This window comes from Penicillium manginii (genome assembly GCF_028828005.1).
Source record: "Penicillium manginii strain IBT 31320 chromosome Unknown utg000004l:1.0-7231830.0:1.0-7236170.0, whole genome shotgun sequence".
NCBI classification, from domain to species: Eukaryota; Fungi; Ascomycota; class Eurotiomycetes; order Eurotiales; family Aspergillaceae; genus Penicillium; species Penicillium manginii.
In genome coordinates, this window is record NW_026643105.1 from 4,502,768 (window position 1) to 4,515,690 (window position 12,923).

Here is a 12,923-nt window from a genome sequence, read left to right on the forward strand (position 1 = left end):
TATTGCTGACCTGACAGAAACAATGGGTCGATCGCGGGCTTGGGGTGCCGTAGTAAGAGAGATCTGCGACAGCTCCGTTTCCCTTTTAGTCTCTACCCGCAACACCTCTATCCCCTCGCGAACTACCGCTGGCCATCGTCTGAATCTCACTCTTGGGCCGAGGCATTCGGGGAGACTCCGCGAAGTCCCTGCATCCAGCTAGCCTTCTTTAGGCTAAACTACAGTGCCAAGGCCCAAGTGCTTGGCGTTGAGCAACTGCACCCATCAGCTTGCACGCCAGCCTCGAGAATGCTGGCTGGCCTTTCTTCCCCACCCCGCCTCCAGCTACCCCGTGGGGTGACGAAACTTTAATATCTCCAACGGGGATCTTACCCGGCTTATTTTACTCGATACTCCAGAATGAATCCCTCCAGCCAGTCTACGCATGACCTGATGGCTTACACAAGTCTTGGCTCTTGGAAATTGGGCCACGCTGGGGGGTCTTGCAGTGGGTAAAGAGCCTAAAACAAATGGGATATATAGTGTCCATGATTCGGTCTTCGCAGGTCTTCAGGGGTCCACAGATCAGCACTCCAGTTGCGAGCATTCGAACATCAACATCAACCTCAGGCTTTCAACATGGTCTTAGTGGGGAAAAAGCGCGAGGAGAATGTTGCTGAACCTGTGCTGGCTAACTTGTTGGCCGATGACCGTACGCCTTGGTACAAGAAGCCGAATCTGAGGCGACTATATTCCATCTTGTTTCTGGCGTGCATGGGTATCGAAATCACGTCGGGATTCGACTCGCAGATCATCAACACTGTTCAGATTGTGTATACTTGGAACAAGTGTAAGTCAGAACGATCCAAAACGAGCTTTACAGCATACTGACGCTATGATATAGATTTCGGTCATACAACCGGTAAGACTGTGAATGGGCTCCCTGAGTACGCGATTGAAGCAAACCTCAAGGGCTTTCTGGGTGCTGCATACTCTCTCGGGGCTATTCTTTCCCTGCCCTTTGTCCCATATCTCAACCAATGGGTCGGACGACGATGGACGATTATGTTTGGTTCATGTGTGAGCTTGGTCGGGGCCATTATCCAGGGATTCTCCAATGGAGGTATTTCTCCTTCCCCGTTTTCACCTGTAACATAGTATCTGATGATTTCTAGTGGCCATGTACATTGTCGCGCGTATGCTTCTAGGATTCGGAATCCCGTTCTGCATCGTTGCAGGGTCATCTCTGCTGGGAGAACTGGGCTACCCGAAGGAAAGACCGATTCTCACATCCCTGTTCAACTCCTCCTACTTTATTGGCCAGATCATCGCGGCCGCTGTAGGCCTAGGGACGGTGACCATCTCGTCCAACTGGGCATGGCGGATCCCATCTCTGCTTCAGATTGCACCCGCCATGGTTCAAATCCTGACGGTGATGTAGGACCACCCCGGCTACTATTCTAATTTCTCCTTTTAACACATGCACAGGCTCCTTCCTGAAAGTCCTCGATATCTGATTAGCAAAGATCGCCACGAAGAAGCCTTCGAAATTCTCACCAAGTACCACGCGGAAGGGGACCGCAACTCGGTCATTGTCAAGGCAGAACTGGCGCAAATTGAACATACCATCAAGATGGAGCTCGAAGAGTCAAAACAATCATGGCTGGACATGTTCCGCACAGCCGGTATGCGTCGTCGGCTTTTCATCTCCGCTTTTCTCGGCCTGTTCACTCAGTGGTCCGGTAACACCCTCATCTCGTAAGCATGCACCTGAGACATCTGCAATATATGCCTTTTATCCTCACTGATCCCCCAAATAGGTACTATCTCAGCGACCTCCTTAACATGGTTGGAATCACCGACGGTGTGACTAAGTCCAAGATCAACATCGGTATCGCCTGCTGGGGTCTTGTCTGTGGTACTGCGCTAGCACTGACGGCGCCGCGCTTCAAGCGTCGGCCGATGTATCTTACTTGCGCAAGCTGCCTGCTGTGTGTATACATTGGATGGACTATTTCCATGGAGCGCTTCATAAGCACAAAGGCTCAATCCGCAGCCATTCTGACCATATTCTTCATTTTCGCCTACTCCCCCGCATACAACCTCGGCTACAACGCCCTAACCTACAGTGTGTATTCCCTCCGTTCCAGAGCCTGTTCATATACTGACTTGAAAAAGCGTATCTGATCGAGCTTTTCCCTTACATGGGCCGCTCACGCGGTATTTCATGGTTTCAGTTCTATGGTCGTGGCGCAAGCTTCTTCGCTACTTACGTGAACCCCGTTGGTCTGGCACGCATTTCCTGGAGATGGCTCCTAGTTTATTGCTGCTGGCTGGCATTTGAGTTGGTGTTCATCTACTTCTTCTTCCCTGAAACTTCAGGCCGCACGCTTGAGGAGCTGTCATTCTGTAAGTGGTCTTCCTGCTCTGCCGCGAGGAATAGAGCTGACTTGAACAGTGTTCGAAGACAAAGACAAGGCCAATGAGGTCGCTGCGGTTGTTCACAAACATCTTGATAACGACGACGAGCCGAAAAGGGCCGCGACACATGTGGAGGTTCAAGAGACCAAGAGTTCTGTTTGATGACTTCGTGGTCTAAGTACATGAGGATGATTGGAGGAATGCGTGGAATAATTTTATGTGCTAGGTAATCTACCTGAATTTTACGTCAACTTGAACTACCCTAGAAAATGGTCATAATTTGGGGGTTAATAGATCTGGTTTTGAGGAACTTGAGATCAGACTGGAATAGAGAATCGGCAAATACAGTGTCCAGATTTGACTTTAAGCTGTAGCTGGCGACTGGGTTTATTTATCCTGCTCGAAATTTTTTCGGGGTATGCCGATGAAATTTCACAGCATTCAGATAGGACACTTTCTCAAGCTACTTCGTGCAAAGTCTCTACGATACAAAAAAGAGGCAGAGACGATACGGACCCAGCATAGAATGGTGGGCTTTTATTCATCTCTAGGCCTCTCAAATAATCCATTGAGCCATCGCAAGTCCCATAATTCCACCCATGAGTCCCTTCGCAACGTTATCGCTTGGACCAAGAACCTTCATTGCCGCATTGGAGGTGGTAGCACTTGCTGCACTCGAAGTCGTAGGAGAAGCATTACTCGGAGTTTCGGATGCTGAGGTCGTTGCACCAGTTGTTGCAGCTGTTGTTTGAGCGGTTACCGACTTGTCACCTTCACTGCTGCTTGTTGAGAGGGCCTGTGTATTTGAGACTTTGGAGGAAGTAGTCGTTGTGTGACTGGCAGACTTGTCCTTTGTGGTGGTTTCAGAGGAGTTCGACGAAGAAAGGCTAACGACCTTGAAACCGAGGAGATCCAGAGAAGCGACCTTAGAGAAGCTCTCGGTTGCTTGGCCCGCCGATTTTCCGGTACATTCGCTGTTATCGAAGAGCAGCATATTGATGCCCTTTTCGTCCTGGGAGTCGATTTTGAAAACTTTGCCCTTCGGGTTGTCGATTTCAATGCACTCGCTAGGACCATGTCCGTCTCGACTATGACTTTTGTTGTCGGAGTCATGCCATGTCACTTCCCATGCTCCAACAGAAGGGAGCAGGGATATGGTGGAAAGTGCCAGAGGAAGAAGAGCTGACCACTTCATAATGGGGCGATAGGAGTAGAATTCACGAGTACCACTGTGTAAGGGGAAAGTGTCTATTGGGGAACGCGGAGAGGTTCGAACGATCAGGATGGCTTTAACCCGTTTTTATAAAAGATCTACACGCGTGTTTTATTCCAGCCTTAATTCCTCGGCACTCCAGATCTGGGGTCTTTCAGCGCAGATCCTCGTATTCAATGCATAGGCAACCAATCAACCTATGTCACGACAGCCACCGTCCAGAGTAAACCGTGTTGATTCTTGGCGTTCATTTCGCTTTGAAATGGGACATCCTCATTTTAAGCACTGTCAAATCAGGGTTGAGCGACGCGGCAGGCTGAGCGGCAATGAGCAAGGGCGCAAGGGTGATTGAAATACGGGCAGCGGGTCTGATTTTTCAAGGGATGTTCTGTCCTTTAATCAATCGGCTACTATGATGGACTACTTACAAAACTTGTGAAAGCTACCTGCGAATCTATAAAGCGTTCTGACGGTGTAAGCATGGAGTTTTAAATGGGGACAGCACAGAGGCTAAGCACCCCCAACCATGCAACACAAGACGAAGGCCAGACCTGCATTAGCGGGCTTTGGGATGTTACCCCAACTCAGCCGCAGATCTTGGCGGAAAACACAGGCATTGTGACAGAACTTTATCCATAGCTGGAGCAAGCTGTTTTGCCTCATTTGCGGAGTTTGAATATATAACGAGAAAAGATTATGCCTACTAGTCCGAGTTGGCCACGGCTAGTTACCCATGAGTAGATAGTAGTTACTCAGGTTCCGAGCTCTTAATAACTTGCATGATGCGTAACTACTAGTACTATGGAGTATATTAACAAAAAAAACAAAAAGAAACTGAAATAATATATAACATATCGAAAATCCGAACACCAGAAAGAAAACCAAGGTAGAAAAAACGAGACAAAAACTTGAAAAGAAACAAGAAACCGTTATACTAGCATGCCAGTGTGCCTCAGAGACGGGTTAGTTCACAAATCATGTCATTTGTTTGGGATAAGCCAATTGTTGCGGAGTGGGATAGCCATACATATCTATGACCTTCACACTTCCAGCAGTTGAAACAGGGGTGAATATGATAGGGTCAGGTCCCTTTCTCTTGCTAAAATTGGCCGCCGGTTGTCTCACAGGATGCACAAGCCCAACATAAGAATTTTGAAGATCCAATTTGTTAACATCCAATTTCTTTCGCCGGAGTGGATCAGAAGGTAACAGTGAAGGCTTTTTGGGCTTCGATTTGTCTCTTATATTCCGACCAGCGAGTTTTACCCTTTTAGCAACATTCTTGAATGGGTTGCGAGGTTTGTCGCGATCCGCAATCTCTCTCTTGTCGGGACCCAACTGGAAGGGCCTGACTCTTTCTCCTTGGGGTAATGTATACTAACTTCTTCAAGAGTGGAAGAAAAGTTCAAATCGTCCTCGTAGCGCTTTCTCTTTTGAGCACTCGTTAACTGTCTTTGCTCAGGTGAGAGGGCGGTTGCTGTTGGATTGACCCCAAGAGGATTCAGTTCCTGTCGAGCCAGCTGAGGCTTGAGAGGCGCGGCCCTTGGTGTTGGTGTTTCATCCGAATCCAAACATTTCCACAAGAAGAAAATGCACAGAATAGTAAAAGAATAAATAATCTGAGCCAGAGGTCTAGGGAAATTGGAAATGAGCAAGATACAGATCGCCTTTGAATCTTTGAACAAATACTTTAGGAAACCTTGGGGAAAGAGGGAGAGACGCGGTCCCCTTTGAGGCCCTCGCGAAGAGATTGTCGAGTGCTGAAGGGAAGTGAATGAGATCTCTTCAGTCAAAGCAGGAACTAAGTAGGAACTTCGATTTGCTTCTCTCGTGAATTCTACTTTCCCTGAAATGAAGAAAAGCGTTAATAAGACATGAATTTGAGAAGAATATCATCATTAAATGATATTTCAATGGAGACGAAGATTGAGAATGACTAGTAGATCCAGTAAAGGTATAAAACGATTCCCGAATAACTACGCCCAAAGAAGCACAAAATTTAAAATTCCTCGAGCACCTCTTGAGTCCACTCCCACAACCGCTCCGCCAACTGATCATCCTTTGCCGTCTTGCCCAGTTTATAATGTGCCGATTTCCCCACCGGCTCATAGAACGCACCATTCTCAATATTTCCCTTCGCAGTCGTTGCAGCCCACACTTGATTATACGCACCTTCCTCTGGTTTCAGCAGTTTCCCAAAGCTCGTGCTATAAATCAGAGCGCGGTCTAAGAATTTCTGATTCCCAACCAGTCCCGTCGACACAACACCGGGGTGAATCGACGCGGAGATAATACTTGGGTACCGACGGGCGAGTTCTCGTGCAAAGAGAAGGTTGGCAAGTTTGCTTTGTCCATATCGACGCCATGGCCCCCCAAAAAAGAAATCATCCTGAACAGTTCTCAACTTGTCAAAGATAATTCCCCCGCTTGGGTGGAGCATCAGCCCTTCCGAGGTAAGGATGATGATTCGTGGGTCGCCGCCGTCACTGCCTTGCTTTTCTAGAAGTGGGAGGAGCTTCTTTATGAGAAGCGCGTGGCCGAGATGGTTTGTTCCGAATTGGACCTCGTAACCGTCTGTTGTCAAAGAGGGTGGTTGGGCCATAATGCCCGCGTTGCAGAGTAGGATGTCTAGGCGGGATGCCTGCGATACGAAGGTCTCGCCTGTCTTCTTGACGGATAACAGAGAGGCTAGATCGCATTCTATGAAGGTGATTTCGGAGCTCGAGCCGCTTTCTTGGATTCGCTGGATGACCTTTTCAGCGCTTTTGGCGTTTCTTCCGCTGATATAGATATGCGCGGCGTTGTGCTTAGCCAGATGTAAGGCCGATTCGGCACCGAGACCATTTGTTCCTGCGTGAAGTGAGAATCTGAATTGAACAATTGAAGTTATAGGTTTCTTCGAATTGAATAAAAAAGGGGAACTCACCTCCTGTGATAAAGATCGTTTTCCCCGAGAGATCTGGGATTTCTGTTTCGGGGCTGTAGTTGAGATTCGGCATTGCGGGCGGATGTTGTGTCGGACACTAATTGGAAGTACGAGAGAATTTTCTTCTGATTTTAACTCGAGTACTTCAAAAAAGCTTCGTATGAGTTCACAAATAGTGGTAATATTGTACATTCTTGTCGGACCGTATTTGTGCCGGTCGGAATGATGTTCGACCGCCAAACGGGGCGATCTGGAATGACGCTATTCGTCGGCTCGCAAAACTCGCACTGCTATTCGCTGAACCGTCAAAGCCTCGCGATATTTCTCCAGACCTCGTTATGAAAATGATCTATTGAAGACCGGTCATGCGGCAACGGTGAAGTCCGGTGCAAGCGAAACGAACAGGCTGGAAGCATACTCTTAAAGAATCGGACTCAAGGGAGATAAGCAACCCTAGAAATCGAGTTAGATACATACAGCCATCCCGGGCAATAAACAGGCAACATACAATCCTTTTACCAGCCCTCTAACGCAGTAAACTTGGCGATAACCCCATCTTTCGGTGAAACGGTGGCACCTTCCATCAATTCCAATTTCGCATCAGGATCCTTCAACTCAAACTGGAAGCGACCAACCACCGCAGCAAGCAAACAGGCAAGTTCAGCCTTGGCAAATCCCTGCCCAATACAACTGCGTGGACCGTGAATAAAGGTAAGGAAAGCATAGTTGCTAGTCGCGCCGCCGTTATTGGCTCTGCCTTCGCCCATAAAGCGATCCGGATTGAACTTGTCGGCATCCGGGCCCCAAAATTCCTCCATGTGGTTTATCACCTCCGGGGAAATGACAAAGAACGTGCCCTTGGGGATTGGTTGACCCAGCAGGGTAGTATCTTTGGCGGCTACCCGGACGGTGTTCGGAACCGAGGGATGAAAACGGAGAACCTCGTTGCAGACGGCCTTCAGGTAAGGCAGATTATCAATCTGGGTAGCGTCCAGAGACTTTGCGTCGTCGGAGGAGAGTGGGGGGGAGATTGGCGCGGATTTCTTCACGGAGACGTGTCTGGACGTCTGGGTTCTTGCACAGCGCGTAGACAGCCCACTGCAAGGCCGTGGCGGTTGTTTCGTGGCCTGCGCCAAGGAAGGTCATCAGTTGATCGACTAGGTTTTCATCGTCAAAGGTGCCGTTGGCCATTGCGACTGAGATGATATCAACCCCGGTCTTGGATTTCGGGTCTTTCATCTTTTCTTTCTTCTCTTGGATCATTTGCCGCGCGACATTGCGGATCTCCTCGCCACCTTCCTCAATGTCCTTGTTGCGCTGAGTGGGTAACTTTTGAATAAAGGTCAAAGTGCCCATCAGGGTTGCGAGGATGAATAAAATTTTGTTTGCGAATGATAGCGGCGAGAAAATTCGTTGGTAGGATTTGTTCAGCTTGTTGAATGGATTACGTAGGGAATCGAAGTCATGGTCCATGCCAGCCACACCGATGATGTCGAGCGTAGCTCTACTTGCCCAAGTGCGGACTTGAATAATGTTGTCGTCGGGGGGACTCTCTGTTCTCCAGATCTTGTTGCATCAGTTCGACCATTTCCCTGCTCTTTGCCCAGAAGACCGGATATAGATTCTTGATATGGCGGTAGGCAAAGGCCGGCATTAGGTTCTTGCGCTGCAGTTTATGTTCATCTCCCTCGGTCAATAGGACGCCGTCTCCAACCACGCGGCGCAAGCTCTGTCGCACAGTCTTTGGCTTCTCAAAATCATAGTTCTTGGTGACCAACAGCTCGCTCAGGGCTTTGGGGCTAGTCAAAACCACTCTTTCTAGGTTCATGACGATGTAATATCGAATCAAGCCCTGGTTGGGCATTTCTTTGGCCCATTCCTTTACCAGCTGATATGGTGTTTCGAGGAAGATGGATTTGGTATTGCCTCGAAGCCAATTTCGGCTCTAAAAGGGATTAGCCTTGGGATATTTTGACTGTAAGTTTGAAAAAGAACTCACTCTAGGAGTTTGGATGTGTTTGAGTGGGGTGAAGAATGCAGGATATAGGGTCAATTGATAGGCGAACTTTGAGAGCATGAGAATCGTAAGATAAACAATGATTGTTAAGAGTTTTGAGTTGAAAATGACATATTCCGGTCTCAGGTAGACGGCAGCTGCCACGCCGACGTAAACCAAACGAAAGTTGTCCTGGATAAAGCCCATGGTGGCGGCTAGCCCTGTTAGGTGTCGTGGGCGTTAAATCGAAAGTGGCGGTGGGGCAGGAAGCGAGATGCCAGAAGCGCCAGCGTCAGCGTCAATATACCGCAAATGTATTAACGGGGAAAAGGCAGGGATCTCCAGTGTTTGGTTGGACCGTTTGGCGACGTTAATTTGTTTGCGTTTCCCAAGGCTGAAGTTGACGGCCCCAAGGCTGAGACAAGCTGACCAAACCAAGTCTCCAAAATTTGCTCGACACAGAATAAAATCGAGATCAAAATGATTAATTTGAAAACTCAAGATGAAGTAGGAGTAAAAACCACGGGGGGATGATAATCGCGACTTGATATAAGCGAGCCGAGGCGGGTGTTGGTGGCCTAAGCGGATCGACAGCAGACCCGATGACGAACGCGAACACGAGAGTGGCAGTACTTCAGTAAGAGCTAGTGAGAGCGAGAGCGGACACGGACTGGAGTCAATACCGGACCTCTTGACCCTGCTATCCCAAACAGGTGGGAGATTCGATGAGACCTCGCAATCGATACTCGTTTCGGAGGGAAAAAGGGGTGGGGTTGGACACAGGGGAACAAATCATGGACGAATCACATTCCAAGTATTTCGGATAATGGGACAACCCTGATGGAACACTTTGAGGGTAACCATGTTGATGCCTTGCATCGATCAGCACTGCTTAGCTACGGGGGATTGTTCACCCGCCTGCTCCGTACGATGAACCGGGCACTGCTAAGTGGACACACCATTTGGCTATCTGAACACCCTATCCTGTACATTTAGAAAATGTGCTGTATGTGTATTGCCACGAACTACAGTAGGGGGCCAGAATTCCACTTTCTCACCTTCGGGTAGGTAACTGAGTAGGTATCTAGGTATCTACCAGTGCTAACTATCTCAGTAACTAATATCATATCTAGGTATTTGATCGGGTAGATCCTACTAGCAGAAGCTAACTATGCCCTATACATACTAGCCATATCTACCGCACCACACCCTGTTGCCAAAAACCTTGGAAGTGTGTATAAACTACAACTGTATTTTAATTAGGACCGACCCCGTGGGATTACACATACAGCACCTTGTCTAAATACTAGACAGATCTAGTGTTCAGATAGCCAAATGGGGTGTCCACTTAGTAGTGCCCGATGAACCGGTGAGCACCTAGATATGGCATGACGATGATAAAAATAACCATAATCAGATAATACGAGAGCACCAATCAAAATCAGCCAAGCTGGTCATAGGAACCAAGCGGATTCATCATCTCATCTCATCTCATCTCATCTCATCTCATCTCATCTCATCATCAGAGGTCAATTCTACATCTTCCCCTGTCGCTTCTTCAAGTAAACCCCCCCCACCACGACTCGAGAAACCCCAGCGAATCTGATTTGCCATGGCGATCTCAACATCCAACTCCTCAGCCCAGGTCCACACCAGTCCGGGGTTCTTCTGGAACCCGCGACCGACCAGAACAAAGTCCAGCCCATTGTTCTCAAGCAGACAGTTGGCTAAATGAGCCGAGTCAATCATGCCGACCGAGCCCACATGGATCTTATCCCCAACGGCCTTCTTCACCTCGATAGCGAATGGGGCCTGGAATGCAGGCTTGGCATGGATATGCTGTGCGCGGTGGTTTCCTCCACTGCTGATGTCCAGCACATCGATCGTGCCACTATCCGCCAGCGCCTTGGCAAGACGCACCGTATCCTCAACCCGCCAGCTGGGTTCGTTGGGCATATCCTCCTCCAGCCAATCGGTCGCAGAAACCCGCAGGAAGACGGGCATATCTGCGGGCACATTCTCACGCGTCAATTTCGCAACCTCCATAGTAAGCCGGGTGCGGTTCTCGAAGCTGCCGCCATATTCATCGGTGCGCTTATTCGACGCTGGAGATAAGAAGCTCATCAGCATGTATCCATGCGCATTGTGGATTTCCACAAAGTCCACGCCGGCCGTGACGGCCCGCTTCACCGCTGAAACCCAATCATTCTTGAACTGCTCGATCTCGGCCGCTGTCAGAGCTTTCGGGGTAGGGAATTTGTCGTGGAAAGGAATGTCGCTGGGTCCCTTGACGTTCTCGGGCCATCCGCCGACCGCCTCGGTGGCTGTGTCTGCCATGCTGAGCCACGGTGCTACGGTGCTCGCTTTGCGACCGGCGTGTCCCAACTGCACGCCAATTACCTGGTTCTGGCTGTGGACGAACTCCACCACACGACGGAGGGGCTCGATCTGGGAGTCCTTCCAAAGGCCGTGGTCTTGAGGGGTGATACGACCATTGGCTTGAACGGCTGTGGCCTCGACCATCAGGAAGCCGGGGCCGCGCTGGGCGATTCCACCCAGATGTGCCATATGCCAGTCGGTCATGTGTCCATCATCGGCGCTGTATTGACAGAGCGGGGAGAGCTAGATAGTAGACCCATATCAGCGGGGTGATCGTAATGGAGCTACCCGCCTCCACAGGTATGTAGGCAGGGAAGGGGTAGATTCTAAACTTGAAGTTGGAGTATTAGCTTACCCCAATGCGATTGTGGAATGTTACACCCCGCACTGTGAAGGGGGTGAAGAGCTTGGGAGGTTGACTTCCATCAGACTGGGGGATCGCCGCGGATCCGGCGGGGGGGGATCTGAGCTGGGGTAAAGTAGGAGATGCCCTCGGCGGGCTTGTTGGCGATATCAGGGTAGTTTGGTCGGGACATGGTGGGAGATTCTCAATGCGTTGGTTGAAAGAGAAAAATGGAGGAAGGGAAAGAAGGAAAAGAAATAGGTTCTTGGGGGTACTGTGTGGTAGCTAACCTAGTTACCTTACGTAGTTATGTAGTAGTAGGGTACCTTCAACCTTCACCTCCCGAGCTCCACCGGCTTATAAATGCAATCCAACGTCATGACTGGCATGTCACTTTTTTTTCGCCAATTGCGGGGATACCTCGGGTATATTCTACTACTAGTATATTCATTCAAGTAATTATCCGAGGTTGTACACGTACAGAGGAGAGGTAGTGAGAGACGGGGGTTCAGAGTAAAGAGGTTGAGGTGGAGGGATGGCAGAAGCCGAGGTCTATGCTTGAATCAATGGAGTATCAATTATTGCCATTATTGCTACTACGTAGTAACTAAGTACTAGGTATACTGGCTGTTTAAGAAATAAGTACTTCCATGGTTCAAGCTCCGGTGTTCCAAGGTTGTTTTTAGCCACTCGACCCCCCCCCACTCTTGCCCTTCCACTAACTTAGTATCCCCAGAAGTATATCATCATGATGGCTGACGCTATATTTGGCTCCAATCGGACCTTTGCACTGACGGTGCATTCTTGTTTCTCAAATCTGGAGATCGTCTGCCAACCTCCTCACAGTACGTCCAACCCGGGTTCAAGTATAATTCATCACCCCCACCATGTTGACCTATACACTCACCTGCGAGAGCTCGAGGGAGAACTTCGGCATCAACGTTGGGACAACGACAAAGGCCCAAACTTGAAGTAGACACCAAGCCCAGCTCAGCTTCATGTCTCGGAAGAAGACAAAGGGATAACGAGAAAGATCGTCATAACGATCTGCCGGGCCGTGTTTCATCATCGCCTGGGCAGTTACAGCTCCCTGCTGGGATGGTCAGTTCCAGTTGCTGAATGGTGGCATGTACACGCTGCCATTGAGCAATCAGTTGAGGCCCAAGGGAGTAGCGTATGCACTCATATGCGCTACTTTTCTTCGATTTGGGAGCCTCTAAGTCCATTGGACGTCACTTAGAAGTCCGCCCGCGCCGATCCTATTCAGTTCTTTGAAACGACCTTCAAAGCCTCAGGCAACCCAAGCCGAGTGATAAGTAACCCAACTCGGTGATAAGCAAGCTGATAGGGTGCATGTCAACCGTAGTAGTGGCCATGGGACAATTCAAGACTAGCAGCGGCGCATTTGGCTAGTCAAAGAACCGGCGCTTAGCACTAGAAGACTCGGCTACAGGACCGAGGACAGGGACTGGCTGCATGATGAAGTGCGACCGAGTGTTGCCCCATAATTTATTTGTTTCAGGCCGTGCGTGCAGTGGGTCGGTGTTCGTGCTCGTGCTCGAGTTGGAGTTGGAGTTGGGAGTTCAATACTCGACGCGCCCATCACCACGACATGTCGCATCAGTAACCGCCAGGGGGGAAATACTGCAGGATGTTTCAAAAGACT

General features: G+C 49.4%; 5 protein-coding genes across 5 annotated transcripts; 1 reads left to right on the plus strand and 4 right to left on the minus strand.

Moving 5' to 3' along the window:
• Nucleotides 1-618: 618 nt before the first annotated feature.
• N7533_005387 (uncharacterized protein) lies at nucleotides 619-2,562 on the plus strand (the record flags this gene model as incomplete). Its single annotated transcript, XM_057102037.1, has 7 exons — nucleotides 619-829; nucleotides 884-1,102; nucleotides 1,155-1,416; nucleotides 1,468-1,737; nucleotides 1,800-2,107; nucleotides 2,158-2,388; nucleotides 2,438-2,562. 7 exons carry the CDS (start codon nucleotides 619-621, stop codon nucleotides 2,560-2,562), a joined length of 1,626 nt encoding a protein of 541 aa, XP_056961667.1.
• Nucleotides 2,563-2,956: 394 nt separating this feature from the next.
• Nucleotides 2,957-3,595, minus strand: N7533_005388 (uncharacterized protein; the record flags this gene model as incomplete). The annotated part of the gene is made up of 1 exon (XM_057102038.1): nucleotides 2,957-3,595. One exon carries the CDS (start codon nucleotides 3,593-3,595, stop codon nucleotides 2,957-2,959), a length of 639 nt encoding a protein of 212 aa, XP_056961668.1.
• Nucleotides 3,596-5,612: 2,017 nt separating this feature from the next.
• On the minus strand, nucleotides 5,613-6,612 carry N7533_005389 (oxidoreductase, short-chain dehydrogenase/reductase family; the record flags this gene model as incomplete). The annotated part of the gene is made up of 2 exons (XM_057102039.1): nucleotides 5,613-6,463; nucleotides 6,540-6,612. The coding sequence occupies 2 exons, from the start codon at nucleotides 6,610-6,612 to the stop codon at nucleotides 5,613-5,615; spliced, it is 924 nt and encodes a 307-aa protein (XP_056961669.1).
• A 442-nt stretch (nucleotides 6,613-7,054) lies between these two features.
• On the minus strand, nucleotides 7,055-8,742 carry N7533_005390 (cytochrome P450; the record flags this gene model as incomplete). Its single annotated transcript, XM_057102040.1, has 4 exons — nucleotides 7,055-7,495; nucleotides 7,539-8,105; nucleotides 8,152-8,484; nucleotides 8,539-8,742. The coding sequence occupies 4 exons, from the start codon at nucleotides 8,740-8,742 to the stop codon at nucleotides 7,055-7,057; spliced, it is 1,545 nt and encodes a 514-aa protein (XP_056961670.1).
• A 1,299-nt stretch (nucleotides 8,743-10,041) lies between these two features.
• N7533_005391 (NADH:flavin oxidoreductase/NADH oxidase) lies at nucleotides 10,042-11,450 on the minus strand (the record flags this gene model as incomplete). The annotated part of the gene is made up of 2 exons (XM_057102041.1): nucleotides 10,042-11,157; nucleotides 11,346-11,450. 2 exons carry the CDS (start codon nucleotides 11,448-11,450, stop codon nucleotides 10,042-10,044), a joined length of 1,221 nt encoding a protein of 406 aa, XP_056961671.1.
• Nucleotides 11,451-12,923: the final 1,473 nt, after the last annotated feature.